The sequence below is a fragment of the Budorcas taxicolor genome, chromosome X (assembly GCF_023091745.1).
Source record: "Budorcas taxicolor isolate Tak-1 chromosome X, Takin1.1, whole genome shotgun sequence".
Taxonomy (NCBI): domain Eukaryota; kingdom Metazoa; phylum Chordata; class Mammalia; order Artiodactyla; family Bovidae; genus Budorcas; species Budorcas taxicolor.
This window is the reverse complement of record NC_068935.1, coordinates 133,490,659-133,515,979: the sequence shown is the minus strand read 5'-3', so window position 1 is coordinate 133,515,979 and position 25,321 is coordinate 133,490,659. Positions and strand designations below refer to the sequence as shown.

The 25,321-nt window shown below is 40.8% G+C and overlaps 1 protein-coding gene across 3 annotated transcripts in view; it reads right to left on the bottom strand.

Annotated features, from left to right (window-relative positions):
- ARHGAP6 (Rho GTPase activating protein 6) overlaps positions 1–25,321 on the bottom strand; it is a 535,940-nt gene that overhangs the window by 72,466 nt on the left and 438,153 nt on the right. For all 3 annotated transcript variants that reach the window (XM_052662938.1, XM_052662939.1, XM_052662940.1), the window contains exon 2: positions 14,360–14,519. In XM_052662938.1, the coding sequence (XP_052518898.1) occupies positions 14,360–14,519 (160 nt within the window). The remainder of the gene's footprint in view (positions 1–14,359; positions 14,520–25,321) is intronic.

Here is a 25,321-nt window from a genome sequence, read left to right as displayed (position 1 = left end):
TAGAAGATTTGGATTTGAGTGGCATCTGAGATAAGGAAGGAGGGTAGGAACAGGAAGATCAGATTACAAAGAACTGCAAATCTGTAAATAAGTGAAGTCCTTAAAGACAAAGATAGCTAAATGCTCAATTATCAAACCAGATAGTAATAATAAAGCTAAAAATCAACCCATACTGGAGATTAACTTATTATTAAAGTCACTCATCTGATGCATAACTTACATTTCTATGACCTGCGTGCTGGCTTCAGCTGTTTAAGCAACTCATTAAAATATTGACATTTCTTTCTTGTTTAGTTTCACCAAAGGAATTTATTACTCACTTTGGAGAAAAAATATTTGATTACATATGATATAAACACTAAAACATCTGAGAGTTATGAAGTTCTGATAACTAAAAAAAAAACACTCAATTATTGAAAAATAAAACTAAGATAGTGAAGAAATTGAAATTAATGGGATGGTATAGTTGACTAACACATGGATAATAACTGTGAATTACTATATCAAATTAATTAATGTTAATCTCTTAAATCAGAGGTCAGCAAGTTTTTTCTGTAAAGGTCCAGACTGCAAATATTTTTGGCTTTGTGGGCCACATGGTCTCTGCCAAAAGTATTCCACCTTGCTGTTGAAGCACTAAAGTAGCCTTAGACAATACAGAGACAAATGAGTATGCTGTGTTTTAATAAATCTTTATTTACAAAAACAGGCAGTGAGCTGAATTTGGCCTGTGGGCTGTAATTTGCCCTCTCCAATCTTGAATGAAGACCTCCTTAAACTACTTTCCCACAGTTTTCCACTTATAAAAATGTTAGAAACACCCACTGATTGAATTTTTAAATATCTTGAGGGCTCAATTTCAAATAATCTAGAAAGCTTGATGGATTAAAAAAAAACACTCAGTATTTAATTTCAATTAATACTTATTTGCCTCTGTTTTGCCCAAAGGGAAACAAAGAAAAAAGCAAAAATGGAAGCTCCTATTCATATTTCAAGGATAGGACATTCTGGGTAATTATCAAGTTTACTTTCGGGCCATGATCCCAAAAGAGAGAATAGTGTAGTCTTGAAATGTTTGAAAGGTGCCAGAATATTTCAGAAAATGCAGTGACAAAAGTTTTGTTCAAGATGCCAAAGCCTTGTGCAGTAATAGCTGCTACTCCAACAAAGATATATCCATATATGTAAATGTAATCAGTAGGGACAAGAGCTCAGATAGAAACCTATATTGTCTGAGAACATGAGGGAACCCATTTGTGAATATGAAGGCACAAAACATATGGCGTAAATTACCACTGACTATTGTACTGACTTGCCTGCTTGGCACCAGAACAGAATCATACAGCAGCACACACTCGAGAACTTGACGTGGTAAAAAGCCCTGGGGTATAGAGGAGAGCATCCAAGAAGAAATTTCAAAACAAAACAAAACAAACCTGCAGCCAAACCTCGCCGTCATTTCTGGCTTTCCTGGAATAGGTAGATAAGGCAACTTCTATATGTCAGGGCCACCACAGGTCACTTGGATAGGATGATATCCCCTGCTCTGTGTTTTAATACAGTTGATGTATCTGTGCTTTCTCCGCCAACTGACTAAGAACTCCTGGAGGATATGGACTACTTTTTTTTTTTTTTAACTTTTGGCTGCCCTGGCTCTTTGACACTGCACACAGGCTTTCTTGAGTTGCAGTGCTCGGGACCTACTCTCTAGTTGTAGCCTGTGGGCTTCTCGCTACAGTGGCTTCTCTTGTTGTGGAGCTCAGGCTCCAGGGTGCTCGGGCTTCAGGAGTTGTGGTGCGCAGGCTTAATTGTCCTGCAGCATGTGGCATCTTCCCATACCAGGGATCAAACTCATGTCCCCTGCATTGGGGGTGGTGGATTCTTAACCATTGGACCACCAGGGAAGTCCCTGTGGATTATTTTTGACATGACATTATAGCTTCCATCAGAGGTTTCTACCTCTTCAGAACCTCATACTCCACATGGTGCCCTCCTTCAGGCTGTACGCCCAGCTTGGTACAGGAGAGGGAGCAGTGAAGCAGCATGGGAAGACCCTGGGTGACACTCCACTGTTGGGCTCCAAGTAGAAGACACTAGATGCTTAGGCCAAGGGTCTAGCCTCTTTCTTTGGCCCTACAGAAAGTGCCCCACCCATCTTCAGTTCAGTTCAGTTCAGTCGCTCAGTTGTGTCTGACTCTGCGACCCCAGAATCGCAGCACGCCAGGCCTCCCTGTCCATCACCAACTCCCGGAGTTCGCTCAAACTCATGTACATCGAGTCGGTGATGCCATCCAGCCATCTCATCCTCTGTCATCCCCTTCTCCTCCTGCCCCCCAATCCTTCCCAGCATCAGGGTCTTTTCCAATGAGTCAACTCTTCGCATGAGGTGGCCAAAGTATTGGAGTTTCAGCCTTAGCATCAGTCCTTCCAATGAACACCCAGGACTGGTCTCCTTTAGGATGGACTGGTTGGATCTCCTTGCAGTCCAAGGGACTCTCAAGAGTCTTCTCCAACACCACAGTTCAAAAGCATCAATTCTTTGGTGCTCAACTTTCTTCACACCATCTTACCAAGGCCCTAAGGGCCACAGTAATGAACAAGTGAAAGTTTTCTATGCTGACCTTTTTTTGTTCTTTGTGATCATCTCTTCTCCATTCCATCTGCTTTCCAAGACTGTGTGTGGGTCATAACTTATTAATGAATCATGAAAATTTGGTGGCTCATAGAAGGCAATAGTGGAGAAGGTGATGGCACCCCACTCCAGCACTCTTGCCTGGGAAATCCCATGGACAGAGGAGCCTGGTAGGCTGCAGTCCATGGGGTTGCTAAGAGTCGGACATGACTGAATGACTTCACTTTCACTTTTCACTTTCATGCATTGGAGAAGGAAATGGCAACCCACTCCAGTGTTCTTGCCTGGAGAATCCCAGGGACAGGGGAGCCTGGTGGGCTGCCATCTATGGGGTCGCACAGAGTCGTACACGACTGAAGCGACTGAGCACAAGGCAATAGAAGAGAACATTGTAGAGGTGTATCTCAGATAACGATGTGTGTTTGATGGGATGAGATGTAAAATGTATTTCTCACTACAGATTTTGGACAAAAAGTTTGAAACCTTTTCCTCTAAGACAAACTTAGATCTGTGGGGCATGCTCAGCACAGGCTACAAACCGAACAGATTCCTTCTTTTAAGTGAAAGAGTATTGCAAATAGCTTTGATAGTAACCTCAGTAGGCAATGGGAGACTTGGGAGTTGGTTTTTCAACAAAGGAATAGATTCTGTGGTTGAAGATTACACTGCTGCTTTTTAGGTGCAGTGGGCAGAATCGGAGAGAAGTCTTGAATTGAGGAAAGCAGAGTCTAAGGTTATAGTTAAAGTGAGACATAATGATGGGGTGACCTAGGATTGAGGGTAGATACAAGACAAAGTGATATGGTGATGATATGATGATGATGATGAATAACTTTTCATTCGTCACTCGATGCACATGAGTTTGAGTGAACTCTGGGAGTTGGTGATGGACAGGGAGGCCTAGCGTGCTGCGATTCTGGTGTCGCAGAGTCGGACATGATGAGCGACTGATCTGAACTGAACTGAAGATGAGTGGGGCACTTTCCCTAGGGCCACAGATAAGTATAAAATGTTAGGTGATGTTTTCAGCTCATCATGGTTATTACTTTGCTCAAATATCCTGTCAACCCTGTGGGACCATCAATCAAAGTCGGAAACTGAGCATGGGGTGAAGCAATAGGGAAGCACTGCCATTTCAAAATCATTACTGAGGATTCTGGGGAACACAAGAGAAAGATGGTTGCTGGTCTTTAGAGAGATAGGGAAGAGTGAAGGCAGGAGCTTACTTTTAAAGGTAAATATGCAGGTATGCATACATTTCTCAAAGATTTTGCTGAGAGTCACTGGAGTATTGGGCAGTATAACCAGTGTTCCAGATTCAGAGACAAATAAGAAATAGCCTCACCCCATGGGAAATCACAACTCTCTGGGGAGATCACATCATTGGTGACTGTGAACACATAAAAGATGGGACTATCTCTACAGCTCACCCACTGGAGACATTTGCTGAGGATCTCTGAGCCCAGTGGCCTGCATTCTTTTTTGGTCACCCTATTTGGTGATTGTTTCCTATCAGCATTTTTACCTACACTGGAGTTTGGGGATCTGAAAGTAGGTTTCAACTTCATTTTTATTGGGTTGGCCAAAAATCGCAAATGAACTTTTTGGGCAACCCATAGTTACACAGAAAGCTCTGATTAACAGTTCTAGCATTTCACCTCTCCAAGTGGACAACGGCAGCAAGGATAATGCAGAAATTGGACAGTTATAGTTTCTGTCTAGGGTTGTTACATAAACACCCAAGATCAACTGCCTTGTCCACCAGGTTGCCCTTATTTTTTAAAATCAACATTCAAATCACAAACCAAAGACAGCTGCAGTGTTTACCAACCAAGAATGTCATTCTCTTGATTTCATTGAGTTGTTTACTTGGGTTTTACAAAGCCTGAGGGACAATGGTGAGGGACCACTTTATAAGGAAGCCATATAACCTAGCAATTTTGAGGCATCAGGGTACTCTTTTATTAGACTACTGTCCACATTTTCTTAAACCATCAGCTATTCCTCATTCCATGATACTGTTTTCAAAATACGTAAACAAGTGAAGTGAAGTGAAGTCGCTCAGTCGTGTCCGACTCTTTGCGACCCCGTGGACTGTAGCCCACCAGGCTCCTCTGTCCATGGGATTCTCTTGGCAAGAATACTGGAGTGGGTTGCCATTTCCTTCTCCAAACAAAGCCTTTCTCAATTTTGATACCAGAAATTAAGTGAAGAAAAAAAACAGCACTGAAGAAAACTTGAATATGTATTTCTCCCTTGTGAAACTATTCAGCTTTAAATATTTAGTTTCCACTATAATGAGGTTAAGCCATAACGCCTACACTAACCTGCTTTACATATTGGGCATCAACTAGTCACTTCCTTTCATTTTACCTTAGACCAGAGGTCAGCAATTTATCTTTCCTGTAAAAGGCCAGATAGTAAATGTTTGAGACTCTGTGAGGCATAAGGACTCACAACTATTCAACTCTGCCACTGATGCTCAAAAGCAGCCATAGACAATATGTAAATGAATAAGCATAGCTGTGTGCCAATAAGACTGTATTTACAAAAACAGATGGTGAGCTGAGTTTGGCCAGTGGGTGCCAGTTCACTAACCCCTGTCTTAGACCATTTGTATTAAAATGCTATCCAAATAATATTAATTGAACCTGATACATAAACACAACTCAGTTGATGTGCTCTGAATAAATGAAAAGTTCGTGAAAACCATTGTTGCTGTTGTTGTTTTTTAGTTGCTCAGTCATGTCCAACTCTTGCGACCCCATGGACCGTAGCCTGCCAGGCTCCTCTGTCCATGGGAGTTCTCAGGCAAGAATACTGGTGTGGATAGCCATTTCCTCCTCCAGGGGCTCTTCCTGACCCAGGGATTGAACCCGCACCTCCTGAGTCTCCTGCATTGGCAGGCAGATTCTTTGGCCCTGAGCCATCAGGGAAGCCTGTGAAGGCCATTAGGTGTTTCATTTCTCGATCATGATCTCCACATTTGTTTCCTGGATCGGCTGTTAAGGATTGAGCCATTTATAGACTAGACAGTCTGATTCAAGAGCCTATGCCAAGAGCAGCCTTTGACCAGGCAGAAACATTCCATGGTTGCCTCCATGGGGCAATCTCAAGCTCACAGGAAAACTCGATTGATAGATACGATCCCTCCCACTGAAAGACATCCTTATTTCTACACTAGATTCTCTATAGCATCTTCAAAATTCCCTCATTGAAATGGCTTAAGTCTAGATGGGAGTAACAAATTAAACTCATCAGTCATCTTATAAGGTTTATGTAAATCTTATTCATTTTTATTGTGTGTGTCTCCTGGCTAAATAGATATAGAGGAGGGAGGAGTCACAAAACTGGAGAATCCTAGGTTCCTGCATGACTGTGTGGAGGACAGTCCACCCTCCTGATCGTTATGGCCAACCTGCATTAGATGGTGCCTGAAAGACACTTCTATACTATTAAGGGACTAAGTGGTTGGCCTATCTTGACTAATACATAAATAGCCTATCTTGACAAGTATATATCTGAGATACATTCATAGAAGTAGCTTTATTGGGCCATTTCAAAGTTGCATGCATGCTAAGTCCCTTCAGTCATATCTAATTCTATGAGACCTATGGACTCTAGCCCACAAGACTTCTCTGTCCATAGAATTCTCCAGGCAAGAATACTGGAGTGGATTGCCATGCCCTTCTCCAGGGGACCTTCCTGACCCAGGGATCGAACCCGCGACTCAGGTCTCCTGCATTGGCAGACGGGTCCATTAGTGCCACCTGGGAAGCCCAGTGTTGTCAAATTGCCTTGAAAGCTGTTGCAACAATTATATTCCTATCAACAGTATATGAGAGTCTGTTTTCTGGGAAAATATACTATCCAACTTTGGGAGTCATTCCAATCTAAGAGGAAAAAATAATCACCCTGTTGTTGAGCATGCATTTCCTGAATGAATATGAGGGTGAGAGCACCTTTACAGATATTTACAAATCATTTGAATATCTTTTCCTGTGAGATGCCTATAATTTGTCCACATTTTAATTATTTTCTTTCTTATATTAATTTGTAATAAAGCTCTGTATCCTAGAGAAGTTAGCCTTTAGTTTTTCAAATGTGTTATGCATTTCTATTTATTTGTTTATTTACTTTTTTGCCACACAGATGATTCTATTCTTTTTTAAATGTAGTGAAATAGGTCATTCTATGTTTTCTGTGTAGTAACTTCCTCCACGTAAAAATGTATTAATATCTAGCTATGTTTTGTTTTAGTGCATTCATAGTTTCATTTTTTAAATCTTCAAATCTTGCTTCCACATCAATTTATTTTGATATAAGGAGTAAGGTCAGAATCTCAATTTTTCTTCTCAATGGTAGTCTCATTGTCAGAAATACAATAATAATCCATCATTTCCCCCGATAAGAAATGCAATGTTTATGTCATAAGTTCTCATATTTATTTTAGCTCAATTCTGAGCTCTATTATCTTCCATTGATCTGCCTGTTGTGAAGCAGTACAATATTCTTTTAATTGCTTTAGTTTTATAACATTTAATAAATGGCTAGGGATAATTTCTGTTTGACCTCTTTTTCAGATTTTACCCAATCTACTTACCTTCATATAATTATTTGCCAAGATGATGTTTAGATCAATTTAGTGATATTACAAAAATTAATTCTTTTAGTATGTTTTCTGGAACCATGCCCAGTTTATAGATAATTTAGGACATGATTTATATCTTTATATAATTGATTCTTCTTACTTAAGAAAAATATGTCTTTTACATTTATTTCTAACTTCTCTTCTTATTCAGCTTAGATCCCATGGTCTGAGGCTATAATCTCTCTCTTGTATACTGTATTAGTACAGCTGCTGTCACAAACAACCACAAACTTAGTGGCTAAAATGACTTAAATTTATTACTGACATTTCTGGAGACCAGAAGTCTGAAATGAGTCTCACTGGGCTAAAAGCAAGGTGTCAGCAGGGTTGCATTCTGTCCTAGAGGCTCTAGTGAGAATCTGTTTCCTTGCCTTTCTTTAGTTTCTAGAGGCTGCCTGCATTCTTCGACTTGTGGCCCTTTCGTCTGTCATCAAAGCCAACAGCAATGCATCTCTCTGACTATTCCTCCAAACTCATATCTCTCTTTGACTACAGCTAGGAAAGTTTCTCTGCTTCTTAGTATTCATGTGATTAGTTTTAATCCTCAGATAATCCAGAATAATCTTGCTGTCTCAAAGACCCAAGTTGATCACATCTGCAAAGTTGATTTAGACATGTGAAGGAAATAGCCAAAGATTCCAGGCCATCTTTGAGGGGTCTAGATTTCTTCTTACCACAGATTTCTAAACTGCCATGTCCCTCCCTACCAAGACTGAACTCAACTAGAAAATCCTAACTCCATTGTTAGGAGAAGAGGGCAACAGAGGATAAGATGGTTGGATGGAATCACTGACTCAATGGACATGAATTTGAGCAATCTCCAGGAGATAACGAAGGACAGGGAAGCCTGGCTTGCTACAGTCCACGGGGTCACAAAGAGTCAGACACCACTGAACAACAACAACAACAACAACAACAACAAAGCTGCCCGGATGTTTATTCTGCAATTTAAATTCCCAGCTTCTAACCTCGAATAGACCTTTTGGGCTGCCCTGTAATCCTGCAACATTGCTGGTCCATTCACTTCCCGCTTTTCCATTCTTTTCCTCTTTCCTCAAACCTCCAGGACCTCCTTCTTATCCCCACTCCTAACAGATGAAATTGTTTCTTATTTTGCTGAGAGAGGAGAGGCAATCTGGAGTGAAATTCCACATGCTTTCCCATCATCTAATCTGCCTGCACCTGTACCCATATAACCCATGTCCACCTACTACTAAACCTCAGGAACTCAAACTCTCTACCTGTGGCTTTGGATCCCACCACTGCAGTCCACTCTAGGAAATAACTCCAGTAATTTCCTAACCCTCAATCTTCAGTTCTTCCCTCTCTATGGTGAATCCCAGCAGCTGATGAATACATTATATTATCATTCATCTGAGCTATGGAAGCACCAGTCTCATAGAGGAAGACAGTCCTCCAAACATACCCATAAATAAATTTCTATAGACATTCCAGGGGCTTCCCAGGTGGCACAGTAGTAAAGAGCCTGCCTGCCAGTGTAGGAGATGCAGGAGATGTGGACTTGATCCCTGGATCTGGAAGATCCCCTGGAGAAGGAAATGGCAACCCACTCCAGTATTCTTGCCTGGAAAATCCCCATGGACAGAGGAGTGTGGTGGGCTACAGTCCATGGGGTCGCAAAGAGCTGGACATGACTGAGTGATTGAGCATGCATGCACAGTCATTCTAAGGTAACAAAGAGCAAAAATGTGAGCTTGAATATGTTTCCATTTTCATTATACCCACTACCTCAGTAGGCTTTATATCATTAGTTTAGGTTCTAAACCGTAGCATCTGTATTTATTTTCCTGAGTAAATTCATACAGTGACTCTGACTCTGTTTAGAATCTCCATTTAGGTTTTTGCATGGAACAAAAGCAGCCGTCCTTAGACTGAAGCTGCCATCATAGCACTCAGCACCAGCCATGCATTTGATCTTGGTAAATATTCAGTGTCTATAATCATCTCATCCAAACAGTAGTTTTAGAACTCTTGGGTGATATCTGTTTTTTTCCCACCCAGCCACACAATTCCTTCTCTCTTTCATAAGTAAGAGATGATTTGTAAATCATTAGCTCCCATTTTGATAGAAAGTGTCAAAATAACTCCTGAGGCCCAAACACCTTTGAACATCTTGATAGAACAAATCTTTCCCTGAATGTACTAGGACCCAAATAGCCGCAGAGATAAGCAATGAAGACAGAGCTTCTAGCAGATAAGTTATATAAAATTCTCTGTTTGTTAAAGGTTATTTATTTAATGGACTCTTTAAAGAGAAGAACAAAGAGAAACATCAAATTAACTGGATTTGAAAACTAAATTACAAAGAATATTTGTTCCTTGATATCTCATCTGATATGTCTCAAATCTGGGTTTCACATAAATTTTTAGAGTCATCATTTCCTTCACTATAAATTGGGCTTGCCAACATTTCTATTAAAATTTTTTCTTAGGAACTGAAAGATCATCTGTTCTTGTAAAACAGAGACAGGGCTCTTGGACCCCACCTGGCCATCTTGTAAATTAATAGGGAAGCAAGGGCAGGTTTCATCTCCAACCTAAAACCAAACAAAGACAAGATGAGGCAGAATGAGATTATCCTAGGAAGAAGCAGCAACCCAGCCTGATGGCAATTAGTACTCATTTTTCACCAACTGCCAAAGGGATTTTCTTCTTACTTGAGGTGAGTATCTCTGTTACATTAGCATGAGAAGATATAACAAGGCTAGGAATTTCCTCCTGGGAGAAACTGGCTATGGTTGTGGTGTCAAGTAGAGTATGATGAAAAAGCCGCAGGAGCCAGGCATCAGTCAGTGAAATGTGCCTGTCCCACCAGTCCCTTGGCCTAACCTGCCTCTGCCTTCTCCTGAACTCTTTCATGACCTTCAACAGAGTCCAAGATACCAGTTTAAAGAATAAAAGTGGCCCCTCTTGCCACTTCTGTTTAACATAGTATTGGAAGTCCTAGCCACAGCCAGCAGACAAGGAAAAGAAATAAAAGGCATCCAAATTAGATGGGAATAAGTAAAACTACCATTATTTGCAGAGGACATGATATTTTGTATAGAAAACCCTAAAGTCTTCACCAAAATAGTATTAGAACTAAACAACGAATTCAGTAAAGCCACAGGATGCAAGAATAACATACAGATGTCAGTTGCTTTTCTATACAGTAATAATGAACTATCAGAAAAAAGTTTTAAAAATTCCATTTAAAATCACATCAAAAGAATAAAATACTTGGGAATAAACTTAACCAAGGAGGTGAAAATCCTATACTCTGAAAACTATAAAAGACTGATGAAGAAAACTGAAAATAATATAAAAAAATAGAAAGATATCCCATGCTTTTGGACTGGAAGAATTAATATTATTAAAATGGACATACTACCCTAAGCAATCTATAAATTTAATGCAATCCCTATCAAAATACCCATGACACTTTCCACAGAACTAGAACAAATAATCCTAAAATTTGTATGGAACCACAAAAGACCTGGGATTGCCAAAGCAATCTTGAGAATAAAGAACAAAGTTGGAGATATCACCTTCCTAATCCTTAGACTACAGTAATCCAAGCAGTGTGGTACTGATACAAAATTAGACACATAGAGCCCAGAAATAAACTAACATACCTCTGGTCAATTAGTCTATGACAAAGGAAGCAAGAACATACAGTGGAGAAAAGACAGTCTCTTGGAAAAATGGTGCTTGGAAAACTCAACAGCTACATGTCAAAAAATGAGATTAGGACTTCCCTGGTGGTTCAGTGGTAAAGAATCCGCCTGCCAATGCAGAGGACATGGGTTCAATCCCTAGTCTGGGAAGACTCTACATGCCGCAGAGCAACTAAGCCCATGTGCCACAACTATTGAGCCTGGGTTCTGGAGCCTGCAAACTGCAATTACTGAAGCCCACATGCTCTAGAGCCCATGCTCTGCAACAAGAAAAGCCACTGCAATGAGCAGCCCGCACGCCACAACTAGAGAGTAGCCCCCAGTCACCACAACTAGAGAAAGCCCAAGGGCAGCAACAAAGACCCAGTGCAAGCAAAAATAAATAAAACATACAATTTTTTGAAAAGAGCCAATGCCAAAAAATGAGATTAGAACACTTCCTCACACCATATACCAAAGCAAACTCAAAATGGATTAAAGACCTAAATATAAGACTTGAAATCATAAAGCTCATAGGCAGAACACTCTTCAACATGTCGGAGCAATATTTTATTGGCTCTATCTCCTAAGGCAGAAGAAATAAAAGCAAAAGTAAACAAACAGGGTGTAATTAAACTTAATATTTTGCCCTTGAAAAATGAAAAAGATAACCTATGGGGACTTTCAGTGGTTAGGAATCTATGCTTCCAATGCAGGGGGCACAAGTTAGATCCCTGGTCAGGGAACTAAGATCCCACATGCCATGCAGTACCAAAAAAGAAGAAGAAGAAAAAAAAAGACAACTTATGGAATGGGAGAAAATTTTTGCGATGTGACCAATAAGGGGGTTGTATGTATCCAACATACAAAAACAGCTGATACAACTCAGCATTAAAGAAAACAAATAACCCAACTAAAAAACAGGCAGATGACCTGAATAGACATTTTTCCAAAAAAGGGAAATGCAGATGGTCAAGAGGTCAGCATCACTAACCATCAGAGAAATGCAAATCAAAATCACAATGAGATATCACCTCACATCTGCTAAATGGATATCATCACAAAGTCTGCAAACAACAAATGTTGGCGAGGATGTGGAGAAAAGGGAATCCTTCGACACTGTTTGTGTGAATGTAAACCGGTGCAGCCACTGTGGAAAATAATATGGAGGGTCCTCAGAAAACTAAAAATAGAACTACCATATTATCCAGCAATTCCACTTGAGTATATATCTAGAAAAAAACACACATTCAAATTGTTTTGTTGCTAACTCATGTCCAACTCTTTGTGACCCCATGGACTGTAGCCCACCAAGCTCCTCAGTCCATGGGATTTCCCAGGCAAGAATACTGGAGTGGGTTGCCATTTCCTTCTCCAAGGGATATTCCCGACCCAGGAATCAAACAAGCGTCTCCTACATTGGCAGGCAGATTCTTTACCACTGAACCAAGGCACATGTACCCCAATATTTCATGACAGAATTATTTACAATTGCCAAGATATGGAAGCAACTGAAGTATTCACGACATATGAGTGGATAAAGAAGATGGGGTGTACACACACACACACACACACACACACACACACACACACTAGAATACTACTCAGGCATAAAAAGAAAGAAATTCTGCCATTTGAAGCAATGTGGATGGACTTAGAGAATATTATGCTTAGTGAAATCAGTCAGACAGGAAAGACAAATACTGAATGATATCACTCATATGTGGAATGCAAAAAATAAACGAATGTATATAGCACAACAGAAACAGACTCATGGATGTAGAAAACAAACTAGTGATTACAGGTTTGGAACGGGAAGAGAGATGGGCCAGATTGGGATATGGGATTAAGAGGTATGAAGTACTATGTGTAAAACAGATAAGCATCTAGGATATATTGTACAGCATAAGAAACCATAACCATTATCTTATAATAACTTTGGAGTATAGTCTATAAAAATACTGAATCACTGTGCTGTATACTTGAAACTAATAGAACATTGTAGATCAACTATACTTCAATTTTTTAAGAATTTTTTAAGAAAAAGAATAAAAGTGGCCCTGAGAGTCATCATCCAGTGAAAAATTCTGGGTGGTCAGTGTTTTTGTGCTGCTCTCTCTAGTCAAGAACCTCCTACTAGAGAGGCGAATTACACAAGCTCACCTGTGGAGGGGAGGTGACCAGACAAGTCCTCATATTCTAGTCTTCAGAGTCCCATGCTAGTACTGTTACCATTAGCCACAAATAAGCCCAGAAAATAGCCCCACCAGCATTGTTGTTGACAAAATGTAAGCACATGTGTTCATATGTATATTCAGGTTGCTCAGTCTCTACACTTGGGCCCTTGGGACCTGACAAAGCTTGCTGTGGGGAACTGTCCAGTGTATTATAGGATGTTCAGCATCCCTGGCTTCTAACCCCTAGATGTCAGCTGCATCCTTCCTCTAAGCTGTGAAAACTCAAAGTGGAACCAGACTTTGCTAAATTCTACCTGGGGGTGGGGGAATCATCCTTGGTTGAGAACTACATATCTATGTGTATGTGCATATGCATGATATGAATTATTTTATGAATAACTATTCATGAAGCATTCCCTCAACCCCTCAATAAAAGAAAACAAAGAAGAAGTTCTGCAGATACTGAAATCTGTCAAGGAAATCTAGCTTTTATATGTAAGTTTTAGGCACAGCATCCAATGTTCTTTTCATGTCAGGTTTACCCTATTTGTGTAGCATCACAACTTTTCACTCCACCTCAAATTACCTTTCTGTATATGCTAACACACATTAAAAAGTACCTTTATAGAAAATAGAAAACATTCTGAAATGTGGCTTTCCGGATCAAAGGATTTCAAATATATGTTTCCCATTTTTAGTAGAATCAGGATTTGTGTTTGTAAAAACATCAGACAACTAGGCCTGCACTGGCTTCAGCATTATAGTGGTGCACCCTAACAGAGAATGCCAGGTGGATAAAAATAAGTTAACATTGGTATAATAACTGATTCTGGGTGTGCATAAGGTCAAAGGACGTGTTTAACAGGTTGCTAAACCATTCAACTGGTCATTTTGAAATCATATTGAGATAGACATGGTTTTTCTTCTAATCTTTTAAGTGGACTTTTTTGAAACTTCTTTTTAACTGGTTGTGCTGAAGCCATGTAGACTGTTGAGATGCACGTGGCTTTCCCCTTTAATGCCCCAAGTCAATCTTCCTTTTAATAAACATATTAGTTGACATGTAAACTGTCCTATTGAACACATCTGTCAAACTGGACGCCCATGCCAGCCAATGTCCCAGAAGCTGTAGCTTCCTTCCTGAGTCAGTGGTAGGGCTGAGACGAATCTGCAGCTTGTAACTCTGGCAGAGCATTTATTTGACTGGCAACATCCCTCACGGAATGGCAAAATGGGGCCATACCTTTGGGAATGGTGATCTGACAGCTCAGGTCACAGTCCTGCTGCAGCTGATAAAAAGCCACTTCCTGTAGGCGGGCTCGCTCCAACTCTGAGAGGCTCTGGATGGGCACTGACCTCAGCCGCACGCTGCGGCCCGACATACTGTTCCAGGTGAAATCACCCTGCAGAACAAGGGAGAAAACATCAAAGGTCACACAGTGATCTGCGATTCACAGACCTCAGCCTCTGCCTCAATTGGTCATAATGTCAAGCAAACTTCATTTTTTGTGTTCCAAAATCAGCTCTCAGTCCCTAAAATCCAACCCACTCTTAGTTAACTGTGGATTTTCTCAGTCAATTGCAAACATCCCAGTCTGGAGAATCTTCTAGGTCACCTGATCTCATAAAATGACATGAAGAAAACCATGTGGAAAGATACTTCAAGATACTGCTTCCTCTCTTTTATGGGAACACATGGAAACTTTTTCATTTTTATTTCTCAGTAACAGAAAAAACTACAGCTAATTGCCATCATGCAAAGGCTAACAGAGTTTTGCCAAGAGAATGCACTGGTAATATCAAAAAGCCTCATCCAACAACACAAGAGACGACTCTACACATGGACATCACCAGATGGTCAATACCAAAATCAGATGGATCATATTATTTGTAGCCAGAGATGGAAAAGCTCTATATAGTCAGCAAAAATAAGACCGGGAGCTGACTGGCTCAGATCATGAACTCCTTATTACAAAATTCAGACTTAAATTGAAGAAAGTAGGGAAAACCACTAGACCATTCAGGTATGACCTAAATCAAATCCCTTATGATTATACAGTAGAAGTGACAAATAGATTCAAGGGATTAGATCTGATAGTTCTAATCTGCCTGATGAACTATGGACGGAGGTTCATGACGTTGTACAGGAGACAGGGATCAAGACCATTCCCAAGAAAAAGAAATGCAAAATGGTTGTCTGAGAAGGGCTTACAAATAGCTGAAAAAAGAAGAGAAGCCAAAGGAGAAAAGGAAAGATATACCCATTTGAATGTAGAGTTACAAAGAATAGCAAGGAGAGATAAGAAAGCCTTCTTCAGTGATTAATGCAAAGAAATAGAGGAAAACGACAGAATGGGAAAGACTAGAGATCTCTTCAGGAAAATTAGAGATACCAAGGGAACACTTCGTGCAAAGATGGACACAATAAAGGACAGAAAAGGTATGGACCTAACAGAAGGAGAAGAGATTAAGAAGAGGTGGCAAGAATACACAGAAGAACTATACAAAAAAGATCTTCACGACCCAGATAATCACAATGGTGAGATCACTCACCTAGAGCCAGACATCCTGGAATGCAAAGTCAAGAGATGTGAATACCAGACCACCTGACCTGCCTCCTGAGAAATCTGTACACAGGTCAAGAAGCAACAATTAGAACCGGACATGGAACAACAGATGGGTTCGAAATCAGAAAAGGAGTACATCAAGGCTGTATATTGTCACCTCGCTTATTTAACTTCTTTGCTTGTGCAGAGTACATCATGTGAAATGCCAGGCTGGATGAAGCACGAGGTGAAATCAAGATTGCCGGGAGAAATAGCAATAACCTCGGAGATGCAGATGACACTACCCTTATGGAAGAAAGTGAAGAACTAAAGAGCCTCTTGAGGAAAGTGAAAGAGGAAAGTGAAAATGTTGGCTTAAAACTCAGCATTCAAAAAACTAAGATCATGGCATCTGGTCCCATCATTTCATAGCAAATAGATGGGAAAACGATGGAAACAGTGACAGACTTTATTTTGGGGGGCTCCAAAATCACTGCAGATGATGACTGCAGCCATGAAATTAAAAGATGCTTACTAAAGCTTTGGAAGAAAAGCCACGACCAACCTAGACAGCATATTCAAAAGCAGAGACATTACTTTGCCGACAAAGGTCCGTCTAGTCAAAGATATGGTTTTTTCCAGTAGCCATGTATGGATGTGAGCGTTGGACTATAAATAAAGCTGAGTATCGAAGAATTGATGCTTTTGTACTGTGGTGTTGGAGAAGACTCTTGAGAGTCCCTTGGAGTGCAAGGAGATCAAACCAGTCAATACTAAAGGAAATCAGTCCTGAATATTCATTGGAAGAACTGATGCAGAAGCTGAAGCGCCAATACTTTGGCCACTTGATGGAAAGAGCCAACTCATTGGAAAAGACCCTGATGTTAGGAAGGACTAAAAGTTAGAAAAGAAAGAAAACAACAGAAGATGAGATGGTTAGATAACACCATGGATTCGCAGGGCATGAGTAAGATCTGGGAATGGGTGATAGAGAAACCCGAAAAGCCGCAATCCACAGAGTTACAAAATAATCCAACACGACTGAGAGAGTCAACTGAGCAGACCAAAGCCTAACACAATAAACAGCTAGAAACCTCTTAAATATAACAACCCCAGAAAAAAACATCTGTCTCAAAACTTTCATTTCGCAAGGTCTGTTTTTGTATACAACCATATTGGCTTTGTCCACCTGACAAAGCCTCCAAAAATTAGTAACCGGACAGCTTATGTTTCTGCATACTAAACGCAACACAAAAGACCCACCTTGAGAATGAGCACTCCTAAGGCAGTTAGGGTGAGCAGCGTCAAGGGTAACTCTGGGTCAAGAGTTTGTGGCAGATCTTTTCACTGAAGTGCGTGAAGGTTCATTCATCGAAATATTACGTTTAAAAGAAATCTATAATGAATTAAAATAGTAAATTCAATCTATACTGCGTGCAGTGCATGCTGGTTATGCAAATGAACCCTGAGTCTCCACCCCCGAAATTCACGCCTTTCCCCGCCCCAGCTCACGGGAAGCCAGCTTCTCGTCCCTTGTTCCCAGGCCCGTGACTCCATGTTTTCTCCTCCTCGACACTCTGATTTCCTCTCAATAAGGATTTTGTTGACAGCTTAAGATAATGATATATGGGTGCTGGATTTGACACAGAGAAGGTTCACTATAATGTCAAATGAAATAGAGTGCGGAACCTCCTCAGTCATGCCCAGACTATTTGCGACCCCACGGACTATAGCCCTCCAGGCTCCTCTGTCCATGGAATTCTCCAGGTAAGAATACTGCAGTGGGTAGCCATTCCCTTCTCCAGGAGAAGCTTCCCCAGGATCGAATCTGGGTCTCCCACTTTGTAAGCAGACTCTTTACTGTATAAGCCATCAGGGTGACTCTAATCACTATTTTAAAAAAAAGTGACTGCCAAAATAGGAGAACTGAATCATCAGAAAAGACCCTGATGCTGGGAAAGATGAAAGGCATGAGGAGAAGGGGACAACAAAGAACACTGGAGTGGGTTGCCATTTCCTTCTCCAATGCATGAAAGTGAAAGTAAAAGTAAAGTCACTCAGTCATGTCCGACCCTCAGCGACCACATGGACTGCAGCCTTCCAGGCTCCTCTGTCCATGGGATTTTCCAGGCAAGAGTACTGGAGTGGGTTTCCATTCTCTGATAGTAATATATAGTATGTATAAATATTATATGGCTTCCCAGGTGGCTCACTGGGTAAACAATCTACCTGCAATGCAGGAAATGCAGGAGATGTGGGTTAGATCACTGGGTCAGGAAGATCTCCTGGAAGAGGGCATGGGAACCCACTCCAGTGTTCTGGCCTGGAGAATCCCCATGGACAGAAGAGCCTGGTGGGCTACAGTCCCTGGGGTCACAAAGAGTTGGACATGACTGAAGCAACTGAGCAAACACAGTACACAAATATAATCTAGATTAATTGAGGCTTAGGAAGGTTAGGTAATTTCCCCCAAATTGTAAAACTTACAAGACTTAAAATCAATCAGGACTTGAGCTAAAAAGACTTAGGCTTTTAAATTCTATGCTAAATTGTGACCACTGAGTTTCTATTTTATAGCAGTCTAATGAGTTATTTTCATCATACTAAATATAGAGATAGATCAATAAAAAGTACATATTCATATAGACATCTGATGTGAAAATACTCCACATCAAAGAATCAAAGCAGAGATTCCCACAATCCTGGGTTTGTTTGTGTGCACACATATACATCGCTGATTCCACTGAGAATGAATATCTCTACTCTTAAGGCAGACAGTGAGAAAGTCATGACATAAGAAACAATACTTCACAGTCCTCTGAAACCTAATGTCCCCTCACAGAGAAGGAATTCCTAGGAATCACAGATATCAGCCAGGGCACAACAGCTTTGATGAGGTAGCTACTGTTTCCTCAATAATCAAGAAAAGTTCTGGGAGGAGGAACAGTGTTGGGCCCCACAGACACTCCCAGGGATTTGCTGTGGATGTGGGGAACATTAAGGAATCCCCAAAGACTTCATCATCCTTATTAATTATTCACCTGAAAGAAGAGAGACAGAAAGACTGGCCCCAGAGACCATTAAGACACCTTTCTTCCTTACTGGTAGCAAATTCCTGCCTAGATGATTCATTCCAAAGAGTAAATGGAAGTATGCTAATGCTTGGATTTTTTTCCCCCTCTTTATCTAGGATTTCACTAATTTATTTATTCATTGTTTTAGCAGATGGAGATATCATACTCTGGTGTGCACGCTCAGTTGCTCAGTTGTGTCCGACTCTTTGTGACCCCATGGACTGTAGCCTGCCAGGCTCCTCTGTCCATGAGATTTTCCAGGCAAGAATACTGGAATGGGTTGCCATTTCCTCCTCCAGGAGATCTTCTCTACCCAGGGATCAAACCCGTGTCTCTTCCTTGGCTAGTGGATTCTTTACCACACCACTTTGGCAGGAGTAGAAAATAAACCAGGGTAAGTAAAGAATATAGTGTGTTGAATAATAACAGCTAAGGATGGGGGGAAAAGCAGGGAAGGGCCTGGAAGTGTTAGCAGAGGACAGAGATTTACAGTGTTAGATTGGGGGGAGGGGTGCAGGGCGCTGGGAAAGACCTCACAGGAGGCTATGTTTCACTAAACATGCACACACGAGTGCATCCCAGATGGGAAGTTCCAGATGAGCTGGTGATTTCTTTTCTTTTTTTTTTTTTTTTTTTTTTTGCTTTACCACAAGGCATGTGGGATCTTAGTTCCCTGTCCAAGGATTGAACTCAGGTCCCCTGCATTGGAACCATGGAGTCTTTAGCACCGGGCTGCCAGGGAAGTCCCTGGTGATTTCTAAATATGAAGTTTAGGTATCAAATGGAGCCTACTGCTACCTGAAGTGTCAAAATGGAATTACATACCTATTCTTTAAAAGCATTTTAAAAATATGCCCTCCAATGGCTTTGTTATCTGTAGCAGGGGTTGGCTATCTGTTTTCTGTAAAAGGCCAGAAAGTAAATATTTCAGGCTTTGTGGGCCATGTGGTCTTTGTCAAAACTACTCAGATCTGCCTTTGTGGCATGAAAGCAGCCATAGTTGATAAGTGAATGGGTATGGCTGTGTGCCAATCAAACTTCATTTACAAAAGAAGGTGGAAGGCTGGATTTGGACAGTGGGCTACAATTTGCCAACCTATGTATAATAGTTTATGGCTCAAGTAAAATAAACCAATTCCTACAAGATACATTTTATTTCTTTAATTTACTATGTCCTCCAGGGCTTCCCTGGTGGCTCAGTGGTAAAGAATCTGCGTATAAAGCAGGAAACATAGGTTCAATCCCTGGGTTGGGAAGATCTCCTGAAGAAGGAACTGGCAACCCACTCTAAGATTCTTGACTGGAAAATTTCATGGACAGAGGAACCTAGCAGGCTATAGTTCATGAGGTTCATGGGGTCGCAAAGAGTCGGACACGACTGAGCGAGTAAACAACAACAAATGTCCTCCTGTATAATTAGTTTGAACAAAATGTAATGAACACCTATTACATGCTAAAAATAGTACTAGGCTTGAGATTATCAAAATGACAACAGTCCTTGTCTTTAAGGAGTTGAATTTTGTTATGAAGAACACACTCAATCCATGAAATATAGAGATTGTGATATTAGAAGTAAGAGCCAAATGTAATGGGATGCCTAGAATAAAAGACTTTGATATCAATCTGGGGATGAAGGAGGGCTTTATAAGAAGTCAGTGTTTCACTGGAGGCTTGAAGTTGAATAAGAGGAGTAAGGGTTTGCTCAGTAGAACTGCAACATTGGAAAAAAAATTCAGTGGGTGCCAAGGCAAATGAATTTGAGGGAACAGGCTTGTTTAGGGGAAATTACAAGGCTAGAAGGAAGGAAACAGCAGGAGGTAAAGCCACATAGAAATCAGGGCCAGATCCTGGAGGGCTATCTCTGTAGGATTTTACTCAGCCAGTGATGGCTAGTCATTAAGGAACCTTGGTTAAGAGAGGAACATGATCAAATCTGCATAAGGGAAAGAGGACTGGAAACACAGTTGTAAAGGAATTGAGGGAGAAAGCAAGCCAAAGATGCAGAGATCAGAGGAGACACTGGACTAGGTAGGATGCTGATTGAAATTGGAATAGATGGGGAGATACTTAGAACCACAAAGATGCTTGGGGGCAAACTGTATCTAGTGGGGGGCTGGGAAGGGGTGATCTAGGATGACTTAAACATTTCTGGTTTGGACAACTGGGAGGATGATACACTAAATCACTAAGATGAGAACGAGCAGAAGGGAATTAGGTCTGGTGTGTGTCTGTGTGTGGGGGGGCATGTGGAGAAGAAAGATGTTCAGATTTTGAAAGTGATATTTTATCTCTAAAAACATAAATAAAACACATTCCCAAATCTGGCAAAATAGAATCTGGCCAGTTTACATCTTTCTTGAGCCTTCGTCTTCTTCTCTCAACTACAATGGTTCCTTCGCAATCAAGTAATACATAGTTTTGGAAACTGTTCACAAATGACTACACTTAGCATAACAGAAAATGAACTGTGGTGTTTTAAATTCCTCTGAGTCCATTATACATCATAGCCCATGACTCTTAACTTTGTAGAATTTGTAACTTCTTTGGAAAATTTGGAATTATTAGCCAAAAGGGAGAAAAGGCTTGGTCTATTTGTAAAGACTTGAATGTATGGAGTTGCTGTCTCCTGCGACTTTAGTTCTTGCAGCAGCTGATGGTTCCAGAGAAGGCTACAGACAAACCCAGAAAGAGAAAAGAATGGGACGCTTTCTTGGAAGCACGGCAGCTGCATTGATCAGGCTTTGGAAAAGTCATTTCTCAAAGGAGACAAAACTGTCCCCAGAGTCAATTGGTTCTTAACCCCATCCTTAGGACATGGCTGAAAAAACAATGTTCCTAGGAGAGAAAGTTATCAAATAATCAATGAAGAGGGACTACGAAGACATCTCAAAAGCTGTGTATTATCAAATGTGTGGCATCTTAAAAATATCATTCAGTTACATTTCTGATATGGGTAATGGACCAAGTTGTTTCATAATCACAGACATAATGTACCAGAAACTTGAATAATTGAAGCCTAAAGAGTTCATTCAGACATGGAAAATTATGTATGGGCTACTTCAGTTCATCACCCTTCATCCTCTCCACCATCTCATTGTCTTTTGCTACTACTTGCCAATCAGCAGTCATAAGACATCAAATAATCTCCATCTTCCCCTAGGTCCCAATTTTCTCAGTGTTCCCAGTTTATATTTCCACCATTGTGAATTTTTAATGACTTCGTTTCAAATTAAGTGCATGTAATTTTAACATTTTTTTTTTAATTGGAAACACGAGGTTCATTTTGGGGAAATTATAAAATGAACACAACTCACAGGCTAAAAACCCTGTGATACTATGAACTACTTTCATAGTATCTTGGGATAAAGTCAGGAGGTGTGTGACTGTCTAAATGACTTAGAACAGTGTTCTTCATTTTTATTTTTATCCTTAATGCAGTAGAGACATTTTGAGAATAAAGATGTCTAATTTCAGAGCCAAGCACACATAGAGTCAAGGAAATGTCACAACACAATGGCTGGGAAAGCTGCAAACATGTCTTAGAATTACAGTTGGATTGCTTTTTAAGGTGTGATAATTTAGTGACCCCGGGGTCAGGAAGATCCCCTGGGCAAGGAAATGACAACCCACTTCAATATTCTTGCCTGGAGAATCCCATGGACAGAGCAGCCTGGTGGGATATGGTCCATGGCGTCGCAGAGTCAGACTCGACTGAGCGACTAAATAGCAACAACTGTATAGAGTACAGTAGTATAATATCTTTATTTCAAGCCCAGGATGTCCAGAGGCAAACATAAAAGCTTGCTATTTTTTGTGTTTGTTTTTTACATATTATTTGTGTGAAAAGTCTTATAAACTTATTACAGTACAGTACGATATAGCCAATTGTGTTAGTTGGGCACCTAGGCTAACTTTGTTGGACTTAATGAATAAATTGGACTTACGATCTCAATCTTGGAACAGAGCTCTTTCATATGTAGGGGACTTAGGATACTTGGTCGAATGCATCCACCTTCCTTGTCTCAATCCACATCATCTTTTAAAATTAAAGAGTTTTTTCTCAAAACATTCATCCAAGGTTTATGCAAGTTATCCTAAAGTTCAAATCAGAGTATTCTCAATGAAGCATTTACCCTGAAGTCTGAAATCACCTTTTTTCTTTTTTTTTTCCTGCCTCCTCATTTCTTCATTCAGGTTGCTACAGCTTAGGACAGAGTCCCCAGATGCGGCGCCCATGGGAACCACAAAGACCAGTGTGTGTGTGTTGGGGGGGGTGGCAGTCCATGAGCTGTCCACATCTCCTGGTTGCTTCTTCCTAGAATTCCCAGGATCACAGTGTTTATGTGTGTAAAATATATTTGTCTTTATATTATGAAAACTGTCAAATATGAGCAAAGACAGAGACTAGACTAATGACCACACAGAAGTTTTGGCGCAGGTATCTGCTCTGCAGCTGATCACCTATATATATGGTTTTCTGATTGGCCCACACAATCAGGATTGAGAACCACTGTGCTCAAATGTTGACCAGATTCGGGTTGGGTTCTAGTACGTCTTTTCTTCCTAGAAAATTCAAGACATTAACTACCACCAAAGAAAGATGCAAATTTACCACAAGATGTGATTTTCTGAACAAAACGTGAGCTTTAAGGCACCCAGCAGTAAGCGTGTTCTGCTTTCTTTTATTGAACAAATGCAGTGATGCCTTAACCTCATTCATTCCTCATTCATTCAACAACCACAACAACAAATGACTTGAACCTGACACTCAGAGATGAAAACCTACTTAGCCACTACAATATCCTGGCTGGTGGATACGGAGCTTGAGAGATGCTCTTCAGCCTGGAGTCAAGTTCTGTGGAGGCAGAGAGAAGTATAGTGCGGAGTTACTAGACAGAAGGTGTGGCAGTCAGAATAACAGCCCCTGCCCCCAAAGATGGCCACCTCTTAATTCCTGTGACTATGTTACCTTACCTGGCAAAAGGGGCTGTGTAGCTGTGATTAAGTTAAGGGATCCTGAGATAGTGAGGTTATTATGGATTATCCAGATGGATGCAATGTCATCAAAGAGTCCTTACCAGAGGGAAGCAGAGGTGGCTCTGTGTGTGTGTGTGTGTGTGTGTGTGTGTGTGTGAGAGAGAGAGAGAGAGAGAGAGAGAGAGAGAGATTGATTTGAAGATACTAGGCTGACAGCTTTAAAGATGGAGGAAAGAGCCATAACTCAAGAAATGCAGGCAACTACTAAAAGCTGGAAAAGGCAAGGCACAGATTCTCCCCCAGAGCCCCCAAAAGGAATGCAGCCTTTGATCTCAGTGGAGTGAGACTGACATCCAAAACTGTATGACATTAGATTTCTGATGCTTTCGATTTATGATAATTTGCCACATCAGTGATAAATAGGAAACTAACAGAGAAGGAATAGAGGGAGCATTAGAAGAGAATGTTGGTGAGGTCAAGGGGACTGAGTTCAGATGACGATAAGCGCCCAAACACTGTAGAAGGTAGATCTCGACCTGTCAGATTTTTATCTCCTGGTGCTAAAGTGCTGCTTCACACTATAGGTATCCTGCCAATGATTTAAGCTGGAAAGTTTCCAAGACTAGAATCCTGAAAGCACTTTCCCCACTCATTAGAATTTTAGAAAGTTACACATAGTAAATATTTCAGGCTTGTGGTTCATATAGTCTTTGTCACAACTACTCAGATCTGCCAATGCAGCACAAAGGCGGCCATAAACCACATGTAAACAAAAGTTCCAATAAAATTTTAGTCATCAGTTCAGTTCAGTTCAGTCGCTCAGTCATGCCCAACTCTTTGAGATCCCATGGACTACAGCACGCCAGGCCTCCCTGTCCATCAGCAACTCCTGGATTTTACCCAAACTCATGCCCATTGAGTTGGTGATGCCATCCAACCATCTCATCCTCTGTCATCCCCTTCTCCTCCTGCCCTCAATCTCTCCCAGCATCAGGGTCTTTTCAAATGAGTCAGCTCTTCACATCAGGTGGCCAAAGTTGAGCCACCAAATATCAGGTGGCTGAGTTTCAGCTTCAACATCAGTACTTCCAATGAACACCCAGAACTGATCTCCTTGCAGTCCAAGGGACTCTCAAGAGTCTTCTCCAATACCACAGTTCAAAAGCATCAATTCTTCAGTGCTCAGCTTTCTTTACAGTCCAACTCTCACATCCTTACGTGACTACTGGAAAAACCATAGCCTTGACTAAAAGGACCTTTGTTGGCAAAGTAATGTCTGTACTTTTTAATATGCTGTCTAGGTTGGTCATAACTTTCCTTCCAAGGAGTAAGCGTCTTTTAGTCATAGGCACTAAAATTCTAATATCATAATTTTCAAGTCACAAAATATTATTCTTCTGACTTTTTTCAACCATTTAAAAATGCAAAAAGCTTTCTAGGCATGGAGATCATACAAAAACAATTTGGCCCACTGACTGTAGTTTGCCAACCCCTGATATAAAGAGATTGGGGTCACTTAGGCCCCTATGCACATTTATTTGGCATCTGCTCTCACATGGCCAAGACCCAGTCCCTAGCACCCTGCATCATGAGCTACATGTATCAGCT